Below are 27,227 nucleotides of genomic sequence, written 5' to 3' on the forward strand. Positions count from 1 at the left end.
TTTTTAACCTGAAACACCACTTTAGCTAATGGGGCCTCCCGCCGCCACCGTGCAATTTCTGTTCTCATCCTGAAGCAAAGTTCTTAACCCGAGGTACTATTTCTGGGTTAGCGGAGTCTGTAACCTGAAGCATCTGTAACCCGAGGTAAAGGTAAAGGTAAAGGTAAAGGTAAAGGGACCCCTGACCATTAGGTCCAGTCGTGGCTGACTCTGGGGTTGTGGCGCTCATCTCGCTTTATTGGCCGAGGGAGCCGGCGTACAGCTTCCGGGTCATGTGGACAGCATGACTAAGCCGCTTCTGGCGAACCAGAGCAGCGCACGGAAACGCAATTTACCTTCCTGCCGGAGCGGTACCTATTTATCTACTTGCACTTTGACATGCTTTCGAACTGCTAGGTTGGCTGGAGCAGGAACCGAGCAATGGGAGCTCACCCTGTCGCGGGGATTTGAACCGCCGACCTTCTGATCGGCAAGCCGAAGGCTCTGTGGTTTAACCCACAGCGCCACCCGCATCCCTGTAACCCAAGGTACCACTGTATTATTATTATTATTATTATTATTATTATTATTATTATTATTATTATACCGCCCTATACCCGGAGGTCTCAGGGCGGTTCACAGAACAAAATCAAAATATAAAACCACAAAATATATAATCAAAATAAAAACAACAACCCAATAATGCCCCCCCCCCCCAAAAACCACCACCACACCACATTTTAAAAGGGCATAGGATGTCAATCAAATCAACCAAAGGCTTGGTTAAAAAGGAACGTTTTTGCCTGGCGCCTAAAGGTGTACAGTGGTACCTCGGGTTAAGAACTTAATTCGTTGTGGAGGTCCGTTCTTAACCTGAAACTGTTCTTAACCTGAGGTGCCACTTTAGCTAATGGGGCCTCCCGCTGCTGCCGTGCGATTTCTGTTCTCATCCTGAAGCAAAGTTCTTAACCTGAGGTACTATTTCTGGGTTAGCTAAGTCTGTAACCTGAAGTGTCTGTAACCTGAAGCGTCTGTAACCCAAGGTACCACTGTATAATGAAGGCGCCAGGTGAACTTCCCTGGGGAGAGCCACTGCAACTCATGGAATGGCCAATGTCGCTCCTGCCGACGATCTTGATGACTGAGTAGGGTGCCCCCTGGACCTAACTTGTTTGGGGCTTTGTAGTAGGTAGGCAACAAATGCAGGTGTTTCCACGATGGCGTCACATGTTCTTGGCTAGATTGTCCCCACCTGCAATCCTGCCACTGCTTTCTGCACCACCTGGAGCCCTAACCAGGTCCCAGGCCAGCCCCACAAAGAACCCATTGCAGTAATCAAGCCTTGTGGTTACCAGTGCCTGGACTACAGTCCAAGAAGAGTTGTAGCTGGAGAACAAGACAAAGCTGGCCAAAGGCACTCTGAACCACGGAGGAAACATGGACCTCTAGTGGCAAAGATGTACATGACTATGCTCTCGTTCCTACTTGCATGGTGTAGAGGCACTCCCACCAACATTTCTGCAAGGAAAATAGGGATGTCCTATTTATCATCATCAGCTTCAACATCATCATATTTTTATTATTTATACCCTACCCATCTGACTTGGGTGGCCCCAGTCATTCTGGGTGGCTGCAAATGTACCTCGCTCTATAAGACGCACCAGACCACAAGACGCACCTAGTTTTTGGAGGAGGAAAACAAGAAAAAATATATTCTGAATCTCAGAAGCCAGAACAGCAAGAGGGATCACTGCGCAGTGAAAGCAGCAATCCCTCTTGCTGTTCTGGCTTCTGGGATAGCTGCGCAGCCTGCATTCGCTCCATAAGATGCACACACATTTCCCCTTACTTTTTAGGAGGGAAAAAGTGAGTCTTATAGAGCAAAAAAATATGGTATATAAAAAGACAATAAAATATAAAACATTCAAAAACTTCCCTGTGCAGGGCTGCCTTCAAATGGTTTGGGGGTTGGAGAACTCCACACCCTCCAACATCTCTCCAATGAAAATAGGGACGTCCTATTCAATTATTCTTATTATTCTTATTAATCTTATTATTATTATTATTTCATTATTGATAGCCCTCCATACCCTCCAATGAAAATAGGGACGTCTTACCATACAACATTACTCCAATCAAAATAGGGACGTCCTAAGAAAAAAGCGGGACATTCCGGGATCAAATGAGAAACTGGGATGGCTTCTGTAAATCTGGGACTGTCCCTGGAAAATAGGGGAACTTGAAGGGTGCTGTGTAGGGGGGTGCTGTGTAGGGGGAACCCCCCCCCCGGCACTTGGGCTACATAGTTCCACAGGGCGCACTTTTTAACATCAGCATGAGCAAACATCTGACGTTTGGGGGCACTTCACAAAAGACACCCAAGAACACAGTAGAAATATTAAGAAAACGTTTGTTTAATGAGCGGCATTTGACCTGAGGATTGTTTAGAGAGAGTCCGGCAGCTTTGGGGCTACCCCACAAATGAAGGGGAAAGGTAGAAATCATATCATTTTCACTACAACTATTTGGTCTCCAAAAAACAAAGAAAACCCATAAATAATCTTGGTTCACAAAGGCTCAAAGCACACACAAAAAAACCCCCACACTCCCCTGCCCCCCGCAATAACTTTGCTGTTGCTCCTTACGAAATACATTCAGGAGCACAGGAGCTCTGTTGGAGCCTTTTGGTCAAACATCAAAACAATAAAAGAAAAGCAAGAGGAAATAAGAAGCCAATGTAGACAGCAGCATCGACACACCCCAGCAGCAGCAGCAGCAGCAGCAGCAGCCCCAAGCAGTGCAAACGGTCTGTGAGTTCCCCCCACCCTCCACGAAGGTGCATAAAAAAATAGAGTTCTCTTGCAACATCCGTCATTGCAGCAGAAATATCTTTGCTGTCCTTGAACATGGAGAGAGAATTGTGCAGCCAAGACTTCGGATATAAGTTAACCGGAGATAGAAAAGAATCTGGGTTCGACATATGGCTTTTGCGTCTACATGTGGGCAGGAGGCGTCAAGCTGGGAAGTGGGGCCTCTTTGTCCTGCGCCTCATCTCAATCTGAGATGCACTGGATCGTGGGCAGAGCTTTTACATTCCTGGCTGGTTCCATCCCCCCTGACCCTGCATATACAATTTGCTTCACTGTTATGTACTGAGTTGAATAGGATCCAAAAGGCAGCAGTCTGATTGGTCCTAGAACAATAGGATTCAGAATGCAGCAGTCTGATTGGTCCTAGAACAATAGGATTCAGAATGCAGCAGTCTGATTGGTCCTAGAACAATAGGGTCCAGAATGCAGCCGTCTGATTGGTCCACAGGAGCCACCCAATCCAGCTCCAGGTGGAAGTGAATCCGCAACCTGATTGGCCTACAGGTGAATCCCGGAATTAGCCAATTACGTGGGGCCCATTGTGTAAATAATGTATATAAAGCAGACATTCTGGGGGAACTTCCATTCCTCTTCACCACTATGAGCTGAATAAAGAGCATGAAATCCATTCTCGACTCCAAGTATATTTCATTCACCTTCACCTCCTTGTGAAAAAAGGAGAATTGCAAAAAGCTTGTCGTTTTTGAGATGCTCTGTAGAGACTGAGAAATGACAGTGAGGGAACAGCCACAACCTGGGGATTTTCTATCAACTGGAGGCCATTTTCTCTTCTAGGTCTCTGCAAACCTCATCCTTTGGGGTCTTTTTTTAACCTCCTGGCTCCTAAGAGGCCCTTATTCCAGGTTGTAGCACTGTGGCGTTTTGCCCTGTGCATGCACACCTAGGAGGTATGAAAGCAAGGAGCAACAGATGCTGGTAATTTATTCAGTTTCATAGGTCATTGTAGTGAGCTTTTGCCACTGCAACTGGCCAAGTGGAAGGGAGATTCAAAATATAAATATAAGATTCCATGTTTGTCAGGTGAGAAAAGGGTTAGGACACATAGAGTTCCCTGCAAGTTCCTAGAGGGCACTCTGTGAGGTCACATCCTCTGTTTGCCCAGGTGAGAAGGGTAACAATAGGAAGATAATCTTCATCATTTCCTCACACCTGAGGAACAGTCACTCTCTTGTCATGAAGCCGTAGGGAGAAGGTGATCTAAACCAGGGTTTCCCAAACCTGGGTCTCCAGCAGTTTTTGGATTACATTTCCCATCATCCCTGACCACTGGTCTTGCTAGCTAGGAATGATGGGAGTTGTAGTCCAAAAACAGCTGGAGACCCAAGTTTGGGGAACACTGATCTAAACCATGTATTTTGTAATCTAGAAGGATATTTTGCCTGATTTACTTATTTCACTGATATTTTCTGCTTGAATCGAGTCTGCAACTTTATGTAAGTAAACAATATTTTTATATCTTTACATTACAGACTTCCATGTTGTTATTTTGTTTAGAGGGATCAACAAAGGGGAAGATCCAGTCTGCCACAGGCATCCTGGATAATTCTAGAAAGTTACACAGCTTTTCCCCAAGTTGCTGTGTTGATGCTGCAAAGGGTGGCATATTTTCAATTCTGCGAAACTAGACTCCGATCTTACTAAAGTGAATAGGAGAGAAGATAATTAATAAATAATATTATAATAATTTAATATTTATAGCCCATCCATCTGGCTGGGTTTCCTGTCCCAGCTTCCAAATCCATCCCAGAATACATGAATTCCATGTGTTAGGGATGAGGCTGTTGTAGCCCTCCAGATTTTGTAGGATTACAAGTCTCCTCAGCCCCAGCCAGCATGGCCAATGGCCAGGGAGGATGAGAGCTGTCGTCCACCAACATCTGGAGGGGTCACAGGTTCCACACACCTGCCACACACCAAACATCATCAAGGATAGCTCTGGACATGGAGGCATGTGAACTAAGCCTTGATGCCTCCCAAGTGAATATGATAAAAGGCGATGACCCATTCTGACATGCAAAACTGCAGGTCTGGCCCAGGTAGTTAAGTGGGACTGGAATGAGGAGACCCCATTCCCCTCACAGATCTGCACTTCCCAGAGTGGTTTAACAATGCGTCCCTCTTCCCAGGGAACTCTGGGAATGTGGAAAGGGCCATAGCTCACTGTTAGAGCATCGGCCATGCGCACAGAAGGTCCCGGGTTCAACCAAACAAAGAATCTGACTTTGTGTAAGGCAGCTTCCTGTAATGAGGAGGTAGAATGCTCAGGGTGGGTGGTACCACTTTTTGGGACGCTCCCCTACAAGCAGAAAATGAGGTCCGCAACAGGAAGAGAATGGCGACCTTGTATCCCTGAACTACCAACCACCAACAAATCAGGAACTTATGTGTTGTATTCCCCCCACCCCTGGGAATTAAAAAATGGCATCCTCCAGCTGAAATTTAAAGTGGTACAACCCACTCAACCACCTCAGGTCTGCAACCGTACTGTATGAGTAGACCAACCTATAGTCACCAGGTGTTTGTCTGCAGATATGTGAACCAGGCTCAATTGTACAGAGCAGAGGAACCCAGGATGTGCGTACAAGTGCCAGCCAGATCCGAATGAAAGACCTGAATCTTGAGGAGTGTCAGGGCAGCCAAACGGACCACGGGTTTTTGACCAGGAACAGAACACTGCCTGGCTCGGATAAGGCCCCAGCAACGCCTCTGCAGTGGCCCAAAAGATCTGGGTACTGCAACCATCTGGAACAGAGCTGAGGTGATCCGTATTATGAAGTGGGGCAGGAGAGACAACACTCTTCCAAACAGCAGCAGCAAAGATCCAGCTTCATTTTGCAAACCTCCCCCATCCGTATGTTAATGTTGGGCCCTAGTGAACGTAGATCTGTGTGGGCGGGCTTGCCAAGGCATCTTCTACTGGCAATGGTGGATGTTGACTGTTATTTGCTCATGCAAGGGGATTCGTTAACAGCGAGCAGCAGAAGTCCGAAAAAGGGCCACCCACTGGGTGGAAATAGTGACTCGCCAGGTGAAACCAAGCCGCACCTGCCTGGGCAGATCCCGTTCCTCCCAGCCGAAAGAGGTCCCTACCCAACATGACCATCATCTTGGATAATAGTCTTCTGGTACCCCCGTGAGGTTTCTGAGTTTCAGGGCCGTGTCCACTGTTTTGATGTAGCCGTTGATCAGTTTCCTCATCTCAAGGGTATAGGGGTCGTATTCCAACTTCCTGAGCCCAGATCGCTTGAAGTTCCCATCCTTCTGGCCTTCCACACACAGAAGACGGTCCTCAAGGACTGCGATGCCCAAAAGGCTGACCATCCTCTTGAGCTGAATGAAGAGGTCTTGTTTCAGGTCCTCAAAGTGCACCACCAGGACGCTTTTGCCATATTTGAGCCAGTCAAGGGTGTGCGTCGCCCACCAAGGGGCATAGTTCTTGACGAATTCTGGCCATTCTGAAAGAAGAGAGGGGGCATCCTGTTAATCGGCAGCATGGCACAGGGTGGGATTCTGAGCACATTTGGTGCCAAGTGCAATGGGACCCACAACAGACACACATTAGAAACAGCTTGCCCTTTGTCCATGATGGTAGAAATAAGGTAGCTGTATCAATTAAGTGTTTTAAATTTGTTGTTAGCCGCCCTGAGCCCGGTTTTCTGAACCGGGAAGGGCGGGGTATAAATAAAAATTTATTATTTATGATTAGTCTCTGAACAGACCTGGATCTGCTCAGCTTCAAGAAGGTATGAGTGGGAGGTGGGCCAGAGATATTTTGCTTCCTGAGACCCAAGACAAGATTTTTTTTAATTGCTTTTTTCCATCCCCGGTCCCTCCCACATAAAATTTATATTACACTAAAAAACCCAAGAGGAACAAAACAATCAAATCACCCATGAAAACAGTTTAAAACAGCTGTACATAGAGCAGAAATTTAAGGCTAGAAAAATGGAGAGAGCTGCAATAAACAGATTCATTTGTCCCTAAGACACAAACCTGAATGAATTCCTGCCCCATGTCTACACCCTTGCTATGGGTTTGGAGGGAACAGAGATAAGAGGATAGAGCCCTCTTATACTTGAACAAATAAGAAGGCAACAAGACACAGGGGTGGGTGGGTGGGCGGGTGTCCCAGGGTCTGGGGCAAACCTACAGGAGATTGGTGGAACATAAGCTGGGGTAGCAAGCTGGATAAAGGAGCCCAATGATGAAAAAGAAGCCTGAATTCTTGTAGAGATGTTCTGAAGTAGGACTATATTAGAGCTCTGAGGTTCCTCAAGTGTGGATAAGCAGAGCGAAGATGACAGTCACCTGAGTTGCTTAGAGGAAAAGTTGGATATAGATGCAACAACAATAATAATAATGAATAATTACCAGTCTGGTTGGCTGGAATCATTCATGTTGTGATTCCTGCATTGCAGAACTCAAAGACCCTTGGGATCCATCCCAACTCTTCCATTCTTTGATTCTACGTACCTGGGAACCCGTTTATAAGGGTTGCTCCAGCCTCACTACCAGGGCAGCAACCTGGAGAAGAACAAGTTATTGGCTCCAGGCAGATCAGCTCCTGACGTGGGTCCAATATAGTCAATGCTCTTTGGGGGAAAGGGACTGAATGGGAGGGTCATCTCATCATGTCTGCCTTACACCTGTTGCCATAAACGCATCATTCCCTAAGAAAAACCCTTTCCTGGCTAGGCTCTTTTTGTTGATGATTGATATGATCTCATTAGCAAGCTGCTCCGTTAGCCACCAGGTCCTGGGCTCAGTTAAACATGCTCCCTTGCTTTAGAAAAGAAGGAGAGGAAATCTTTCAATTACCCCTGAGGTTTCCTGCTAATTGATCCTCACATTAAAATCGGGTGATAAAATGGATAATGAACCAGATATAATCTGCCAGAATTCCGTTTGCAACTGTAACGGGCCCGATGCCTCATTTGCGGTGCAGGAAAAGTTTGGACCCTTGAACTTTTCGCCTTCACCTCCTTGAGGAAAAGACAACCTTGTCCACCCTCCCCTCCCCACATCCCTTATTAATCTTCTTGAACTGTGTTTTATCCCCCACCTCTGAATTATTAAATGGACTCTCTGTTCCATTAAACAGAAGCGGGACAATTCACCTTGCATAATCATATCACATAAAACTTTGCTTTGGAACCGATCCAAGGGATATCATAAAATTAATGCCATGGAACAAAAACACAGAACTTTTTCTTTTTTTTTAATAAAGTAAAAATCACATAGACTTTAGCTTGGGGGAGCCAGGAGGAAAAGTGTAATCGGAAGGAAGGGAGCAGGGTAATCCTGTAGCCTGGCACTAGGGTGGGCATCGAAGATCTGCCCATCTGACCACATGGTAGTACAACTGACAGCTACAGCAACCCAGCAAGAAGCTGACTAGGTGCATTTTTAAAGCCTGGAGTTGCCAGTGCAGACCAGTCTGGTTTTATTTCTTTTGGCTGAACTTGTGCATTTCTGCAGGGCAATCTATTAAAATTCCCTTGCAAGGGTCAAGACATGGGGCAGGAATTCATTCAGTTTGTGTCTTAACCAGGGACAGTTGGATCCGTTGATTGCAGCTCTCTCCATTTTTCTTTTAGTCTTAAATTTCAGGTCTCCACATTTCTGCAACATTCTTCCACTAAAACAAAAACCCTAAGCCTAAGGCTATATCATGGATAGCTGAAACTTTGGTGATGCATTCAACGATACAGTTATTTGACAGTGTAAAGGTAAAGGTAAAGGGGACCCCTGACCATTAGGTCCAGTCGTGGTTGACTCTGGGGTTGTGGCACTCATCTAGCTTTATTGGCTGAGGGAGCCAGCGTACAGCTTCTGGGTCATGTGGCCAGCATGACTAAGCCCCTTCTGGCAAACCAGAGCAGCGCACGGAAACGCCGTTGACCTTCTCGCCGGAGTGGTACCTATTTATCTACTTGCACTTTGACGTGCTTTCGAACTGCTAGGTTGGCAGGAGCAGGGACCGAGCAATGGGAGCTCACCCTGTTGTGGGGATTCGAACCACCGACCTTCTGATCGGCAAGTCCTAGGCTCTGCGGTTTAACCCACAGCGCCACCCACATCCCTATGCCTGCCATAGTGCTTTACATATGTGGTGTGAATATGGCCAGACTATGTGCTTCTGTGCTTTTGAGAGTTTTGTCACGCCGCCTTGTGAGGACACTGTGCCCTAAAAGGTAGCTTAAAAAATAATCTTTTAATAAGCAGATAGAAGCCGGTGGGGTGGATCCCCGTATTTACCTTTCCCTTTCCAGTGGGCATGAGCAGCAAACCCAATGTGGCCTCCATATTTCCGGTTGAATTCAGCCATAAGTGCTTTGTAGGGGTTACGGATCAGCAAGATGGCTGCATCAAACGCCTCGATTTCCTTCTGCCCACTCTCGTGAGTTTTGATGCAGATTGTCCTCCCACTTCGCCAGTGGTCCCGTTCACCTTTGAACCCTGTTGTGGGGGGTGGGGGGAGGAAAAGGAAGAGCAAAGAATGAGCTCTACGGACAAATACGGGAAGATGGAGTAAAGCTAAAGAGGAAGAAAAGAATGAAAGAAGTCCCAACCCTCTAAATCATGGGTAGGCAACCTAAGGCCCGGGGGCCGGATCTGGCCCAACTGCCTTCTAAATCCAGCCCACGGATGGTCTGGGAATCAGCATGTTTTTACATGAGTAGAATGTGTCTTTTTATTTAAAATGCACCTCTGGGTTATTTGTGGGGCCAGCCTGGTGTTTTTACATGAGTAGAATGTGTGCTTTTATTTAAAAAGCATCTTTGGGTTATTTGTGGGGCCTGCCTGGTGTTTTTCCATGAGTAGAATCTGTCCTTTTATTTAAAATGCATCTCTGGGTTATTTGTTGGGCATAGGAATTCTTTCATTCCCCACCCCCACCCCAAAAAAATATAGTCCGGCACCCCACAAGGTCTGAGGGACAGTGGACCAGCCTCCTGCTCTAAATGTCTGTAAAGCCCACACATTCCCTAATTCTCAGCGTTGTTGTCTCTGCTATCTCTGACCAGCTGATTTTCCTGCGTTCTCCTTGACATCTTTGTGGCTCCTTACAAACACAAATCCTTTTCTTCCTTACCACCGCCCAACAGGACCGAATGCAGTGAGGGTCAAAGAGATTTGTTTCAATTGTGTCTTCCTGGCTAAGACATTTCAATGGGCCTCATAACTCAGAAAACGGTGGTTTGTGTGCATGTGTGTGTGAGAGAGAGGCAGAGAGAGAAAGAGGAGCTCTGGCGAGAATTCTTAAAGTGAGGAAAAACACTTGAAAAGCCAACCAGCCAACATCCGTAACCATCCTGTCCAGCCAACATCCGTAACCATCCTGTCCAGCCAACATCCGTAACCATCCTGTCCATTAATGTCAAATGGCCTTGGTCTCTCTCCGCAGACTGGTTCATCTTGGGGCTTTATAGCAGTTTGTTCATTAAAGAAAGAACAGAAATGGGGTGTGTGGGTGCGTGAGGGGGCACCCAATGCCACAGTAGCTGAACAGAAGGTGATGGCCTCATGCCACGTTCCAGAGAAACAGAGGAAAGGTCTGTTGGGGATGTTTAGCCTGGGGAATAGGAGACCACAAGGTGACATGAGATCCATCATCTGGTACTTTGGGGCTGAGGTGAATCATAGAACTGTGGAGTTGGAATAATAATAATAATAATAATAATAATAATAATAATAATAATTTTTTATTTATACCCCACCCTTCCCGGTTCAAAAACCGGGCTCAGGGCAGCTAATAACAAATTTAAAACACTTAATTGTAAAAGCAGCATAAAATACAGTATAAAAACATGAATAACAATAAAATTCAAAATTCAGAAATCAATTTAGGGGAAATAAGCATTAGATAATCCCAGGGCTAGCTGGCTGAATTGGTCCTACTTGGGCCAGCGAGGAGGCCAGGGGAGAATTAGCTGTGGGATCCCAGAGTGGGTAATCTTCATAAAAGGGGAGGGGGAGGGAAGAGAAGGGAAATAAAAGATCAGGCTGGATTCAAATTAAAGGCCAGGTGGAATAGCTCTGTCTTACAGGCCCGACGGAAGGAGGTTAAATCCTGAAGGGCCCTAGTCTCATGGGACAGAGCATTCCACCAGGTCGGAGCCATCACTGAAAAGGCCCTGGCCCTGGTGGAGGATAGTCTGACTTCCTTAGGGCCCAGGACCTCTAAACTATGGTTATTCATGGTTCTCTGTGGGGCATAGCAGGAGAAGCAGTCCCGTAAATACAAGGGGCCTAAGCCACAAAGGGCTTTAAAGGTCAAGACCAGCACCTTGAACTTGACCCTATACTCCACCGGGAAGGGATCCCAAGAGCCATCTAGTCCAAACCCCCGCAGTGCAGGAATCACAACTAAAGAATCACTAACAGGTGGCCATCCAACCTCTGCTTTGAAAGCTCCGGTGAAAGAGAGCCCACCCCCCTCCAAAGTAGTTTGTTCCACTGTTGAACAATTCTTACAAAGTTTTCCTAACATTTTAGTTGTCATCTCATTTCTGGTCATTTGAACCCATTGGTTCGGGTCCCACCCTCTGGAGCAGCCGAAAACAAACTTGCTCCATCTTCCCTGGGACAGCCCTTCGGATATGGCTACGAAGATAGCTATCGTGTCACCTCTCAGGCTGCTGTTTTCCAGGCTAAACATCCCCAACTCCCTCTGTCACTCCTCATAAAGTTTGTTCCTTCCCTTTGCTGGGGCAACACCTCTGCTTCTCTGGAGCTTTCCAGGGTCCTGAAGGCTCCACCTCTGGACACCTGGAATGTTCTGCATCTTGCCTCCCTGCATTGACCTGCTTCCTTGCGAGGGTCCAGCTTCTCTGCAAGTGATATTTAAGGTGAACAAAGCCCTGGGTGAGCATCTCCTCAAGTGAGGGGTGGACAGAACTCCCTTTGCAATCCCTTCATCAGTTGGCCCAGTAACCAGTTTCCTTTGTGGCAGACAGTGGGCATCTGTCAGCACAATTTCATCTGAAAACCATCTGTTTGGCTCTCAGTCAACACAGTCAACGACTGACAAAGCTCAGCGATGTTGGGAGGGAGGACAGATTGGGACACTAACCCATGCTAGCTACTATTTCGAGCCAACGGGGAGAGATCAGATGGCAGGAGATACAAGATATTAATTACATACATGTAATTTGCTTCTTCCAATTAGAACATGCACAAAAGAGTTTCGTGGCAGCTCCTTTGCTCATTGCTCGGATATGCTTTGACCCAGCGAGGTAAGCGGAGACTGGCTCAGAACAAACAACCACAAGCTACCATCTCTGATATCTGGCCAGCAGAAGCAAACAGTCATAATGATTGGCCACCACAATTATCATGTGTTTACCATAGGTTTAATCTCATATCAAGTGATGTGACTGTAGTGCTCATACACGAATATAATAGCTATACATTTTAATTCTAAATAAATAACTGTAAATCTTTGTTGTTGTTGTCGTCACATAGGCTGCAAACTGTGCAATCAGCCCAAATTAAGGAACATAATAGGACTGACTTCTGAGTGGGCATATATAGGATTGGGTTGTATATATGCCAGGTATTAATTTCAGTGCTTCGTTACGAGTCATCATTACTGCTATCACATAGCATAATGACTTTTATTACCACCGGGAATAAGTAACTCTTGGGTTTTATAATACCCACTGGCAGTGAGCTACACGGGGCACGTAACGCAAGACTGATGGTTAACAAATAAGAACATAAGAAGAGCTGTGCTGGATCAGGCCAGTGGCCGATCTAGGTCAACATCCAATTCTCACAGTGAAGAAGAAGAAGAAGAAGAAGAAGAAGAAGAAGAAGAAGAAGAAGAAGAATAGTAGTAGTAGTAGTAGTAGTTTGGATTTGATATCCCGCTTTATCACTACCCTAAGGAGTCTCCTGCCAACCTAGCAGTTCGAAAGCACATCAAAGTGCAAGTAGATAAATAGGTACCGTTCCAGCGGGAAGGTAAACAGCGTTTCTGTGTGCTGCTCTGGTTCACCAGAAGCGGCTTAGTCATGCTGGCCACATGACCCAAAAGCTGTACGCCGGCTCCCTCGGCCAATAAAGCGAGATAAGCACTGCAACCACAGAGTCGGCCATGACGGGACCTAATGGTCAGGGGTCCCTTTACCTTTAAGGAGTCTCAAAGCCACTAACAATCTCCTTTCCCTTCCTCCCCCACAACAAACACTCTTTGAGGTGAGTGAGGCTGAGGGACTTCAGAGAAGTCTGCATGTGTGCAGAGCAGCTGCATGTGGAGGAGCGGGGACGCGAACCCGGTTCACCAGATTATGAGTCTACCGCTCTTAACCACTACACCACACTGGCCATCCAGATGTCTGTGGGGAAACCAGCAAGCGAGATCCGAGCACAAAAGCCCGCTCTTCTCCTGTGGTTTCCAGCCACTGGACAGTCTCTGACTGTGGAGACGGAGCATAGCCATCATGACAGAGCATAGCCTCTGACTTTGCAGGTACATGTCATAGACTCATAGGATTATAGGATCCCAGGACGTTTCCGAGCACAATTCAAAGTTTCTGTGCTGACCTTTAAAGCCCTAAACGGCCTCGGCCCAGTATACCTGAAGGAGCGTCTCCACCCCCATCATTCTGCCCGGACACTGAGGTCCAGTGCCAAGGGCCTTCTGGCAGTTCCCTCCCTGTGAGAAGCAAGGTTGTGGGGAACCAGGCAGAGGGCCTTCTCAGTAGTGGCACCCGCCCTGTGGAACGCCCTCCTGTCAGATGTCAAGGAAATAAACAACTATCTCACTTTTAGATGACATCTGAAGGCAACCATGTATCAGGAAATTTTTACTGTCTAATGTTTTATTTTATTTTTATTTGCTGTAAGCTGCCCAGAGTGGCTAGGGAAACCCAGCCGGATGGGCAGGGTATTATTATTATTATTATTATTATTATTATTATTATTATTATTATGTTGGAAGGTACCCCAAGGTCCAATCTCCTGTAATGCAGCAATCACAACTAAAAAATCCCTGGCAAATGGCCATCCCTCTTCAAAATCTCCAAGAAATGAGAGTCCACCTCTTTTGAGGGAGTCTGTTCCACTGCCAAACAGCTCTTACTGTCAGGAAGTTCTTCCTGATGTTTAACTGAAATCTCTTTTCTTAACCATTGGTTCAGGTCCCACCCTCTGGGGCAGGAATCATAGAATCATAGAGTTGGAAGAGACCACAAGGGCCATCGAGTCCAACTCCCTGCCAAGCAGGAGAAAACAAGCTTGTTCTGTTTTCCATGTGACTGCCCTTCGGATATTAGAATATGGCTCTCGTATCTCCTTGCAGTCTCCTCTTTTCCAGGTTAAACTAAGGTTACCAGATTTTTTTTCAAAGAATCCAGGGACACCTCTTTTTTTTGAAAAAAAAGTTATTTTAAAAAAGTTATTTTTTTTAAAAAAAGAAGTAATATTTTCTCTTCTGTGGTCTCCTCTGTCGTGCAACCTTCCTCTGGGTCCCAGCTTGCTCTCTTGGAGTGCTAGCCGACGTAGAGTAGGCTTGGTCGGGCCTGGGCTCAGCCACGTGTCCTTGCTCTCCCAGTGCTCTCCTACCTCTCCTCCTCAGCGGCAGCAGCGGCGTGACAAGGTCAGGGCTCCCCTCTTTTTTCTCCTTCTCTCTCTTCCTTCTCTCCTCCTTCTCCCTCCATCAGCTCCGGGGCTTTCCTGGCCCTGGAACACCACTGGGCAGTTGGCCGGGTGGCTGGGCACTCTCGCTCCTGGCTCAATTTGGGATGCGGGGGTGGGGTCAGCGGTTCCCCCAGTTGACGTGCTGGGCATCCCTGGTTCCCCCTCAGCAGTGGCGGCGGCAGTGGCAGTTTCAGCAGCCCAGAGCCAGCCTTGTAGCACAATTGGCTCTGGCTGGCTTCAGGAGCTGCCCGCTGCTGTGGCGCCCGCCATTTTGCCTCTCCGGAAGTCCCCATATGATGTGTCTTGTGCCGTTGAACCAATCACGCAACAGTCATTCCCTACTAAGAAATCTACAACACTTAAAATATAAATCCGGGGACATTAAATGAAATCTGGGGACATTCCGGGGACGGATTTTGTCCGGAGACAGATTTGTAAATCCGGGGACTGTCCCCGGGAAATGAGGACATCTGGTAACCATAGGCTAAACATCTGCCACTCCCTCGACCATTCCTCATATGGCTTGGTTTCCAGATGCTTCACCATCTTGGTTGCCCTCCTCTGTACACATTCCAGCTGGTCCTCCTTAAACTGGGATGACCAGAACTGGAAACCGGGCTCCAGGTGTGGTCTGCCTGAGACAGAATAGAATGGTAACCTTCCCTGTTACAGTGAGGAATTTCCTCTGCTAAACTTTCATTCACGTGGGCTGCCTTGTCCCTGTCCCTTAAACCGCCTTAGGGGGAGAAGTAAAGGATGATCTTGTTGCCCATGAAATATTAACTCTGTAAATAATTTCCCACAGGAACGGAAAGATAGATGGCCTCTGAATCAGCGAGGGCAAGGAGAAACATGATGATCCAACCCAAAGCATACAATCACACATGACAGAGAAATGTGCTGCATTATTTCCAAAAAGCTGCAGTATTTGCTCTGGAGAAAGACCCGTTTGTAACAGATTTCTTTCTTGCCCAAACAAGCAGAGTGCCTGTGTGTAAGAGAGATTTACTGTACTGCTCTGCCAGGGAGTCTTCTCAAACAGTAGGAAGACTCAGGGTGAAATGACCAGCTTTGTCATAGGATTATGACTGAGCTGGAGGAGTCTTAAGAAAACCCAACTCATCTCTCTCTCTCTCCACTCACAACTGAAGCCGAAAGCTGTCACCTGACCCTTCTCTCCCGTGACGCTCTCCAGCCATTGGTGCTGCTGCTATGATGTCATGGAACACCCAATACAGCTTTGAAGCTCACTGAGTGAGTTTGGTCTGTTCAGCTAACCTACCTCTCAGTGTTGTAATGAGGATAAAATAGAGAGGGGGAGAACTATGAATCTGCTTAAAACATTTTTTGTTCAAATAGGCCTACCCAGATATGTAAAAAGCTGGTGTGTGTTTTAATCGGGTTTTGGGTTATCTGATTATTATTTGTATGTTTTAAAAAGTTGTTATTTTTAAAACAACTGATAATTTTATTGCTTTACCTTTTTTGTAAACCACTTTGAGGCTTTGTTCTTTTTAACTGTCAAATGGTATATAAAAGGAAGATTTTACAGCCTGGATCTTTGCTAACCCAAAGACTGCATGAACCTTTTTGTAAGGAAACCAAGTACTTTTCTTTTTAAGTCATTTTGAACCTTTTTTTTTTTCCATTTTCATTTTACTGCCGATATATGGAGACTTGTATGCTGGAACTTCTGGAAACCAAGTAACACATCTGGAAACACAGATGCTAAGCATCTGTGATTTATTCTAGCCTAAGTATTTTGATGCGGAATGTTTGTTTTAAGGTGGATGAGGGCAGATGCAAACCTAACCAAGTTTTAAAATGCTTGGAGTAATCACCATTGCGCTTAACTCTGCTACTGGAGAGCAGGGATCTCTCTTCCAAACCTCTCCCTCCAACATTATGTGCATTAGAAGTATTATAAATCTGACTGGGAAATTGATGTTGCTTCTCCCCACCACCACCCCAGACATTTAAAATGCAGTCCTGACAGAAACATACCAGGGGGGTGAGAGGTTAAACTGACTGCTCCCCACTCCCCAAAACATCTGGTCTCTTTCACACCAGGATCTGTAGATATTCTTTCTTCTCAATTTGCGCGTCTCTGTTTAAGGCCGTTAATCCTGCTCCCTGCTCTTCCTAGCTGGTTTTATGGTCACAGACAAGCTGCATGTAGCTGGCCCTGACTGTGTCAATAAGCCGAGTCTCTGTACATTCCTCGTCTCTCTGGGAGATTATCGGAGATTGATTGATGTAATGGGGCTTTTCTTTGGTATTCTGAGTTGGCCTTGAGGATTCTTCCCCGGGTTCCCCAGGAAGACTCCTCTTGTTAACTGATCTGCCTTTGTATACCATGGATATTTTAAAGCTCTGATGATGCAGAACTTCCAAGGGAGTATTGCAGTTAGTTTCCAGGCAACCGATCGCAATTCACATAAAAGGGTCTGAAGTCAGCCGGTTTCACAGTGGCTCCCAGCCCTGGCAGAAGGAGCAAACTTGTTTTCTCCTGCTCTGGAGGGTAGGACCTAAACCAGTGGCTTCAACTGACAAGAATATCCGCCCTCCCTTCCCCACAGGTCTCTTGTGTTATCATTTGGGAAAAGGGGTAGGCACCACAGACAGGGTTTAGCGCGTGTGCCCGCAATATCCGCCCTCCCTTCCCCACAGGTGGGCGGGGTTTGTGGCACCAAGCGAGGCTCACCTGGGCGGGTGCCACCCACCTGCTTGAGCTGGCCTTTGACCCGCCCTCGGCCAGGGAGGACAATGGACGGCCAGCCGGGGGTGGGCCTAAGTGTGGTGAGAGCCAGTGTGGTGTAGTGGTTGAGAGCGGTAGTCTTGTAATCTGGGGAACCGGGTTCGATTCCCCGCTCCTCCACATGCAGCTGCTGGGTGACCTTGGGCCAGTCACACTTCCTTGAAGTCTCTCAGCCCCACTCACCTCACAGAGTGTTTGTTGTGGGGGAGGAAGGGAAAGGAGAATGTTAGCCGCTTTGAGACTCCTTAAAGGGAGTGAAAGGCGCGATATCAAATCCAAACTCTTCTTCTTCTTCTAAGGCCAAAAGAAAAGAGGCTGACCCCTGAGCTCAAGCCTCTTTTGCTGTTCTTCCTTCTGGGATCACCCACCCACCCTCCCTCAATTAATATTTCTTGCCTTTTAATTTCAGCTTAGGTTGGCGTTCTTCAATTTAACGATTTCTTCTTTACAGGCTAATATTTTGCGTTCCAGGTCAGCGGGCGCTGCTGTGGTCGTAAGATGGTTGCTGTATTCAGAACCGGGAAGGAATTTTCCCTGCACTGGCAGGTTTCGCCTTCCCCGTAGCAATTTCGTCACAACTTCGGCGGTTTTAGGCCTTGGCAAGGTAGCCTTTAGTCTAACATCAAGTTGGGCGGGTGCATTCATGCTCCCTCCCCATGCGGCGGCGCGTGCAGGGCCCGTTAAAGGGCAAACCGGGAGTCCCTGGCCCTAGAGCTGCGGCATGTAGGTCAAACTCCCCTGACGAGGTCAGTGGAAGGGCATGCTGTGTAAGTTTGCGCTTTGCAGTCCCCTCTCACTGGGCCTCAACTGCCTGCATATCCTCAGCCAGGTGGGCTGAGAGGGTTACCTGCCAAGGCCTGTGCCACGTTTCCCACTTCTGAAGTTCAATAAAGTTGTGGCCAATTTGAACCCAAACTCTGGTCTCTTGTGTTATCATTTGGGAAAAGGGGTAGGCACCACAGACAGGGTTTAGCGCGTGTGCCCGCAAAGGAGATTCCACCTAAACAGCAGGAAGAACTTGTTGACAGTAAGAGCTGTTCAAGAGTGTTCAAGAGACCATAGATAGTCATGGCTTCCCCCAAAGATTCCTGGGAGCTGTGGTCTGTTAAGGGTGTTGAGAGTTCTTTGTTGTTGCTGCTGTTGTCATGTCTGACTCTTCGTGACCCCATAGACCAAAGCACACCAGGCACTCCTGTCTTCCACTGCCTCCCGCAGTTTGGTCAAACTCATGCTGGTAGCTTCAAGAAGCTACCATCTCGTCTGTTAGGGTTCCAAGGGGTTGCTCGAGAGCAAGCAGGCAAATGCCTCCCTGCTCGCCTGTGTAGCCTTGCTTTTGATGCCAAAATAAACGTATCTGTCCAGAACGCCACTCTCCCTTGGCTGGCTCATTCACTGGCAGAATCCGTGAGTGGGCGGTCCTTAAACCTAACCCAGCAGAGTAGTTTCTTGACGCCCAGTCTGCACCTCCCCTCTCAGCGCGGAAGCTTATCGCGCAAGGAGGGCGTGGGTAACGGAGGACCTCTCTCCTCCCCGCTTTGCCCAGGCAAGGTGTCCTGGCACTGCCTCACCTCCTCCAAGCCCTGGAGCTCCTCTCCACTGGAGGCGTGGTTACTCTCCTCCGCTGAGGAGGAGCTGCTTCCCACGATCTTTGGGGGCTCTCTGTAATCCATCCGGCTTTGCCCCTCTCGCCCCTGAGCCGATGGCAGTTCCCTGACATCGTCCTCTGTCATCCCCTTCTCCTTGTGCCCTCCATCTTTCCCAACATCAGGGTCTTTTCCAGGGAGTCTTCTCTTCTCATGAGGTGGCCAAAGTATTGGAGTCTCAGCTTCAGGATCTGTCCTTCCAGTGAGCACTCAGGACTGATTTCCTTCAGAATGGATCAGTTTGATCTTCTTGCAGTCCATGGGACTCTCAAAAGTCTCCTCCAGCACCATCATTCAAAAGATTTCTTAGGAAACCCTTATTTCCCTGACGAGAACTACAATTCCCAGAGTCATCTGGGAAGAGGGACTGATAGTTAAGCTACTCTGGGAATTGCAGCTCTGGGAGGAAAACAGGGGCCTCCTAACAACTGTCACTACCACAAACTACAACTCCCAGCATTCTTTGGGGGAAGCCATGACTGTTTAAAGTATTATCATAATGTTTCGAATGGATGGTGCAGATGTGGGTTCACTACAGGAAAGGGTTTCACCCCCTTCCTGATTCTTTTTATATTAAAAACACCAATAAATTCCAAAAGAAAACAAGCGCTCCCCTCTCACCTTTGTTATAAAGAGAGCCATCGAAGTAGTAGCTGCCAGTGTAGAAACCTGTTGCCAGTTCAATGAGGTGCCTTGCCCAGGTATTGCCCGCCCCAGGAAAGCTTGCAAGGGCAACAAACTGCTTGGCCCGAGCCGTTAAAAATCTCCGGTCCATACAGCGGTTATCTGTGAGCAGATCAAAATGAAGGCGTTAGCTAGGAATGGAGGGATCCTGCGGTCACTGGGAGGGAATAAGTGCACAAAACACCAAGTAAATCATGAGGGGGCCTTGGACATCTCCCTGGAGAGGGAATCCTAAAAGTGAGGGGACAACACCGAAAAGGCCCCGCCTGTCTCTGCTGGTTTCTTTATTATTTTTTCATTCAGAAACCACTTCCTATAAAGTGATTTCACAATAAAATTAAAAACGTATTGTTGCATGCACCCCATGCAAACCATAGTTGCATGGTTTACTTGGAATGAAGGCCGATGGAGAGACTACTGCAATGTTCTCTACGTGGAGTTACCTTTGAAAATGACCAGGAAACTACAATTAATCCAGAATGAGGCAGCTAGACTGGTGACTGGGAGTGGCTGCCGAGACCATATAACATTGGTCCTGAAAGATTTACATTGGCTCCTAGTACGTTTCCGAGCACAATTCAAAGTGTTGGTGCTGACCTTTAAAGCCCTAAAAGGCCTTGGCCCAGTATACCTGAATGTAATAAATATAGGGGTTGCTCGTGCGTAAATTGCCGCTACTCCTGGCTAGGTTGCCTTGTTAAACCTTTTCTGTCTGGACAGCCCTTCACTTCGTGGCTGTTTCAGTCACTAGCAGAATCCGTCAGTGGGCGTTTCTTAAACCTTTTCCAGCATAAAAGCTGTTTGACGCCAAGTCTCCTCCTACTCTCCCTGCGCGGAAGTCTTCTGCGCAGGGAGGGCGTGGGTAGCGGAGGACCCGTGCTCTCCCCGCTGGTCTCCGGCGAGGAGTCCTGGAGCCCCCTCGCCGATTCCCCCATCTGCCCCCCTTTATCCCTGGTGTTACGCTGATTTCCTTCCCCAGCTGATGAGCTGCCTCTCTCCCTGCTGGGCCCTTCTCCAGCATCGCTTGAGAGCCTTGCCTCCGCCTCTGGCTCCGATGTCAGTTCCCTGACACTGAAGGAGAGTCTCCACCCCCATCGTTCAACCCGGACACTGAGGTCCAGCGCCAAGGGCCTTCTGGCAGTTTCCTCCCTGCAAGAAGTGAGGCTACAGTGAACCAGGCAGAGGGCCTTCTTGGTAGTGGCACCCGCTCTGTGGAACACCCTCCCATCAGATGTCAAGGAAATAAACAAGAATCTGACTTTTCAATGACATCTGAAGGCAGCCCTGTTTAGGGATGTTTTTAATGTTTGATGTTTTATCGTGTTTTTAATATTCTGTTGGGAGCTGCCCAGAGTGGCTGGGGAGGCCCAGCCAGATGGGCAGGGTATACATAGGATACATACATACATACAAACAAACATACTGGAGTGCAAGTAACAGTATGCATAGGATTTGCTGCCAAAGTTATTGGAACTTTGTTCCCCCTGAAATCCGCAGCACTCAAAGCCATTGTAAATGTCTTACGTCCATTTCAACAGAGCCAAAAGGAGATTGGTCTGAATGGAACACATAGAAATGCAATGCATGAACAAATCCAGAGAGGGAACTGAGTTAATAGAGCAAGAAGAAGAAGGGAACGAGAGGAAAGTGGAGAAAGGAAGTGGGCAACCGCTTCTTGCAAAAGTCAAACAGCGGTTTCCTGCATCTAACCAACGGAGCTATCTATCTGATGGAAGCCGGAACTAATTACTGTTTCATTTCAAAGCGAAATTTATATCTTTGGTAATTAAAAGAAATAAAAGGGTGAGGGGTTTTTTTGTTTGTTTTTTAAAAAACAAACAATTGACTCTCTAAGGATTCAGACGGCGGTGGGCTGGGGATCTTCCCCAGTCCTAAGCAGATGCCAGATGGGTTGAGAAAGGAACCTTCTTCCTGCAAATCACTTCCATACAAATGAGCCCTCTACCTTGAACTTAAGGGGAAGTGGGTGGCGCTGTGGGTTAAACCACAGAGCCTAGGACTTGCCGATCAGAAGGTCGGTGGTTCAAATCCCCGCGACGGGGTGAGCTCCCGTTGCTCGGTCCCAGCTCCTGCCAACCTAGCAGTTTGAGAGCACGTCAAAGTGCAAGTAGATAAATAGGTACCACTGCAGCGGGAAGATAAACGGCGTTTTCGTGCGCTGCTCTGGTTCACCAGAAGCGGCTTAGTCATGCTGGTCACATGACCCGGAAGCTGTACGCCGGCTCCCTTGGCCAGTAAAGCGAGTTGAGCGCCGCAACCCCAGAGTCAGCCATGACTGGACCTAATGGTCAGGGGTCCCTTTACCTTACCTTACCTTGAACTTGAGTCTGATAAACGATGAAATACTTGGAGGTGCCGCAGCTCTCAAATTCCTCGCCGCTGCATTTTTGGGAGCAGAGCTGCTCGTCTTCCCTCTCGTGCAATGTGAAGAGGGTCGTAGGGAAGCCGCAGTGGCAGGTGGTGGCAGCCAGGGCCGCGAGTGGGTATTCCTGGTGGAAGCAACAAGGGAGAATAATTTTGTGCAATGCCTTTGAGAAGGAGTGCAGTTAGAATCATAGACCTGTAGAGCTGGAAGGGTTCCCCGGGGGGGGTTCATCTAGTCCAACCCCCAGAATGGCCTGTGGTGCAGGACGATGGAAGTTGTAGTCCCTCTGGAAGGCCACAGCAAAGGAGAGGAAGTACTAACGAAGGAGGAATGGATAACTAAGATGACAGACTATGCTGAAATGGCAAAGACGACCGTGAAAATCCGGGACGAAGATGAAAAAAAAGTATATACAAGACTGGACTGAATATATAGAATATCTTAAGGTCCACTTACAGGTAGGTAGCCGTGTTGGTCTGCCGTAGTCAAAACAAAATAATAAAATTCCTTCCAGTAGCACCTTAAAAAGGTAAAGGGAACCCTGACCATTAGGTCCAGTCGTGGCCAACTTTGGGGTTGCGGTGCTCATCTCACTTTATTGGCCGAGGCAGCCGGCGTACAGCTTCCGGGTCATGTGGCCAGCACGACTAAGCCATTTCTGGCAAACCAGAGCAGCGCACGGAAACGCCGTTTACCTTCTCACCGGAGCGGTACCTATTTATCTACTTGCTCTTTGAAGTGCTTTCGAACTGCTAGGTTGGCTGATAGTGTGCATGCACCCGAAAGCTCATACCAATAACAAGCTTAGTTGGTCTCTAAGGTGCTACTGGAAGGATTTTTTTTTATTTTGTTAAGGTCCACTGTGAAGACTTAAAAACATTAGCAGGATTGACATAGCATCTATGAAGTCATGTGGATTAGTATTATCAATGGACTTGTAACTGAATGGAAAACTAAAGCTGTATAAGGTAAAAAGGGGGAGAAATTGGAAACCGTGTGGGTGGGTGGGGGTGTGAAGTCTAGAACAGGGGTCAGCATGGTTTAACTTGCCTGGGCCAGATCGGTCCTGTGGAGAGCCCTCAATGGGCTGGATTGTGTGCGCACGTGAGTGCGCACGGATGGATTTTCAGCGTCTGTGCAAATGTGATTTTGGGCGCTGCAGAAGCGAGTCCCCGCACTGCGCTGCGCCACGCCGGTTTAGCGCAGCGGGCGAGTGGGTGGCTCGGTTCGGGTGCGGCTCGTGGGCCAGTCAAATGACCTCTGTGGGCCGCTTTCGGCCCATGGGCCTTAGGTTGCTGACCCCTGGTCTAGAAGTGATGAATAAGTAAGTAATTTGGATGTTAAATTGTTAAGTTATTGAAAATTAAAAATAAAATATGAAAAAAGGAAGGCCACAGCAACATCTGGAGGTCCTCATCGTGTTGGGCTCAGCTGTGGAGTCCTTGGTTCGAATCTCCGCTAAGCTGTGAAACTAAACTGAATAATTTAGGGTTACTTTCCATCTGTTGCTCTAAGACATCCCTACCAATGCATTCTATGTGAGGCTTCAACTGCAATTGAACCGAGGCTGCAGAATGCTGCAATACAGTTTCTGACAAGAGCAAGACCATATAACACCCCTGTTTAGAGATCAGCAACTACTCTTTTCAGCGCCTGATAAAAACATTTCAGTTTAGACGAGCCTACTTGGATATGTTGAATGCCTATAGGTGTTTTGATCTGTTTTTAGATTATCATTCATTTTAATTATCTTCTTAGAAATAGTGGCTTTTCACTGTACCGATTATTTGATAGTTTTCTTCCTTTTGTAAGTCACTTGGGGTTTTTTTAGCAATCAAGAGGTATATAAATTTTATGGAAAAAATAAATTATATGTATATTTCACAGGGTTGCTTCCCTGCACATTCCCTCCGGATATGTGCATATTTTTTGCATGCAATTTCCCCTAATACAGTGGTGCCTCGCAAGACGAAATTAATTTGTTCCACGAGTTTTTTCGTCTTGCGGTTTTTTTCGTCTTGCGAAGCACGGTGTCGGAAAAGTTTTGGAAAAGCCTCAAAAATCACCAAAGTCTTCAAAAATCTCAAAAAAGCTACCACACCGCGTTCTATGAGTTGCTCCTCGAAGTCAAGTCGCAACTGTATTAACGGTTTTAAGAAAAAGGAAACAAACTTGCAAGACGTTTCCGTCTTGCGAAGCAAGCCCATAGGGAAAATCGTCTTGCGAAGCAACTCAAAAAAACCAAAAACCCTTTCGTTTTGCGAGTTTTCTGTCTTGCAAGGCATTCGTCCTGCGAGGTACCACTGTAGATGCATTTTTGAAAGCCATCCCCCTATAAGTAATGCATTTTTGAAGGTAATTTTCACAAACGTACACTTTTTGTGTACCCCATCTTCCTTCTTTGCATACATTTGTTGGCTGGGTAACGCGTTGCAAACATTCCAAATGCAAACCAAATTTCTTTCCCCACTTCTGCGCAGCTGAGTTGGGGATATCCTCATCTCTCCCTTCCCAAAGCAGTGGAGTGGAAATTGCTGTTGCCGTCAGGGAGTTATTTACTACAGTCAAGAGTTATACGGCCAGGCTTATGGCACCCCTTTCAAAATCACGGCCCAGTGGCAGTTGGATAATGCGCGAGTTTGTCACCTGGACGAAGGCCGCTTAAAAGCCCATGGAGTACGACATCCGTGCCCTCATTTGAGCCTTAAAGCGCAGAGTTATGAAGGCCGTGGTGAGGCCTGACAGGCAATTTAATACCCAGGAAGGCAGCAAGGCTGGGTTAATCAAAGGGCACGCCACAATGAGTTTGTGTTGCCGCCTCAGAGAGCTGGCTGACAACAGCAGGGGCAAGGCCCAAACTGTGTGCCGTAAGAAAGCGGAGATAGTCCATGGTGGGGTGTGGGAGATCAGGGTTCGAATCCCCATTTGGCCATGAAGCTCATATTCTCCAAGTCTCTGTGATAGGAATTTTGAGGTCTTAGATATATGGTAATGTTCATAACAGCACATACATAGATCAGCACAGGAAGACCAACTTGGAACCATTTTGATTCCTAAACTGAGTAAATGTTTTCTCTACAAGGTCAAAGTGGGAAACCTCCCCATTGTCTCTTTCCTCACAAATCCTGTCTTAAGGGCACATTTAAGATAGGAATAGGGCGTGAGCCTGTGACCTGGCCCAGGAACTAAGTATTTATCATTACAAAAGAATGGCCAGGCTCCCCAGGCAATCCAATCAGGTAACCTGCCAGACAGGAGATAAACAAGGACAGGAGAAAAACAACATTCAAATTTCTGTTTAGACCGCCTTTTCTGTGATGTAGGTATGATGTATCTGAGGGGTGGTCTTAGGTTACACCCCTTCTGTGATGTATGTATGATGTTTCTGGGGGTGGTCTTGATCTACAGGGTGGCAATTTCAAAAGTCTTTATAAGGCCTTGCGCTCCATTTTTCTGGGTCCCTCCTCTCTCCTGCGTGTGAGGGGAGCACCCTGTTGCAACAGATCAATAAAGATCAAGCTTACTATCTGCTTTGCTTCTCAATATTCTCTGGTTGGCCTCTGTTATTCTCTCCTACCAATAGGGACTCTATATGGGCTCTTGGATATCCCATAAGGGAAAAGGGCAGATTTTTGTTTACAACATCTTCCAATTTGCCAGGGATAGTCCTGGAATTGCGAAAGCTACCTCTGTTTTCCTTTTTCTGGTTTCCTTGGAGAACAATCAAAAGCGGTGTGTGTAGGTGCAAAAACAGAGTCCTGTTTCTACTGGGGTGTGTGTGAGAGAGAATACCTGCACCAGAATGAAGGAAACTGTGAAGGTCTTCCTATAATTTTGAAGGAAAAGGTCACCAATCCACTTTATATTTTCAACTGCCATGCTTCCACAGCCAGCTGTTTCTTAGGAAATGCAGGGAGTGTTGATTCCTTTGATGTAAATGGAGACTTACACTGTCTACTCAGAAGGAAGTCCCACTGTATTCAATGATGCTTGCTCCCAAGTAGCTGGGTCAAGACTGGGCAGCCTTACATGGCAATCCTAAGCATTTTACTCAGAGCTAAATCCTACTGAGTTCAATAGGATTTGCTGTCTCCTGATCACTCTCACAGTTTCTATTATTTCTTCTCCCCTTGTGATTTATGGTAAAGAGAAATTCAGTCCCAAAACGATCTTCAAGGATGTTGTTGGAAGATATGTTGCAGTGGAATTGACAGTACAAGGTGAAAAGCTTTAGGTGCTTGGAATCTATGCACCAAATGAGGGCAGGTCAGAATTTTTAAAAAACCTACAGGCCACTCTTATGGACTATTTGGATTACAAAATTGTCTTGATGGGGGATTTGAACGGTGTTCTCAACAATGATGGATAGAAACCAAAGGCAAAAACTTACTAATGACGGGAGGCTACCAAAGACGTTTTTCAAGATGGTGGACAGTTTTGACCTGATAGACATATGGAGATTGAGGAATCCAATGGAGAAAGATTTTACATTTTTTGTAGATACAAATCTATCGTGCAGTCGCCTGGACTATATATGGTTAACTAAAGACCCAAGAGTGACTAAATCTGAGATTCGCCCAAGGACTTGTTTTGATCATAATGCGGTGTTGACAGAATTAAAATTGTCTCTACAGGGTTCTTTTAGATGGTGGATGAATGATGCTTTACTGAGAAATGATTTGATTGTAAATAAAGCTCAAAAGACCCCCAAGGACTATTTTGAGTTGAACCTAAATCCTGCCTCTGAGACTTCTCCCCTTGGGGGTTCCTAAGCTCGTGGCTCCCTCCTTTGTATGCAGCCAATCATTGACAGTCTCCTCCTTCTATCTGCAAGATCATACCCCTTGGGTTCCAATCCTTGGTCACACTGGAGGGCTTGTGACCCAAGCTTAGGACGTTGGGGCACAGCATCCTTCATCTCTTGGCTAGCTTACCTTTCCCGTGCAGAAGTCAACGCACCGGTCCACAGACATGTTTCTCATGACCCTGCTCACCGGCAAAGCCAAGGAGATGTTATCCGGCCGGCGGAAGCATCCGCGGAATATGGCGCTGCCATCTAACCGGGAGAGGAGAGAAAAGTGGAAGGAAGGAAGTATTTAATGGCTGAACTCCCAAAGTCAAAGGCACAGATGATCCTGCAGGATTCCCAAACTGTGCTGGCAAGCGTCCTTTGAAATTGAGCGTTTGAACAGGATTTCTAGGATTTCTGAGACTGATCATCTAGCTCAGCCCAGATCATC

General features: G+C 47.0%; 1 protein-coding gene across 1 annotated transcript in view; it reads right to left on the reverse strand.

Moving 5' to 3' along the window:
* Positions 1 to 2,372: 2,372 nt before the first annotated feature.
* WSCD2 (WSC domain containing 2) overlaps positions 2,373 to 27,227 on the reverse strand; it is an 80,886-nt gene continuing 56,031 nt past the window's right edge. The window contains exons 5-9 of the mRNA XM_081017421.1: positions 26,922 to 27,043; positions 21,937 to 22,111; positions 19,539 to 19,703; positions 9,129 to 9,329; positions 2,373 to 6,325 (exon numbers count right to left, since the gene is read on the reverse strand). Of these exons, the coding sequence (XP_080873547.1) occupies positions 5,973 to 6,325; positions 9,129 to 9,329; positions 19,539 to 19,703; positions 21,937 to 22,111; positions 26,922 to 27,043 (1,016 nt within the window). The 3' untranslated portion in view covers positions 2,373 to 5,972. The remainder of the gene's footprint in view (positions 6,326 to 9,128; positions 9,330 to 19,538; positions 19,704 to 21,936; positions 22,112 to 26,921; positions 27,044 to 27,227) is intronic.

This window comes from Podarcis pityusensis (genome assembly GCF_964106645.2).
Source record: "Podarcis pityusensis genome assembly, chromosome: 8".
Taxonomy (NCBI): Eukaryota; Metazoa; Chordata; class Lepidosauria; order Squamata; family Lacertidae; genus Podarcis; species Podarcis pityusensis.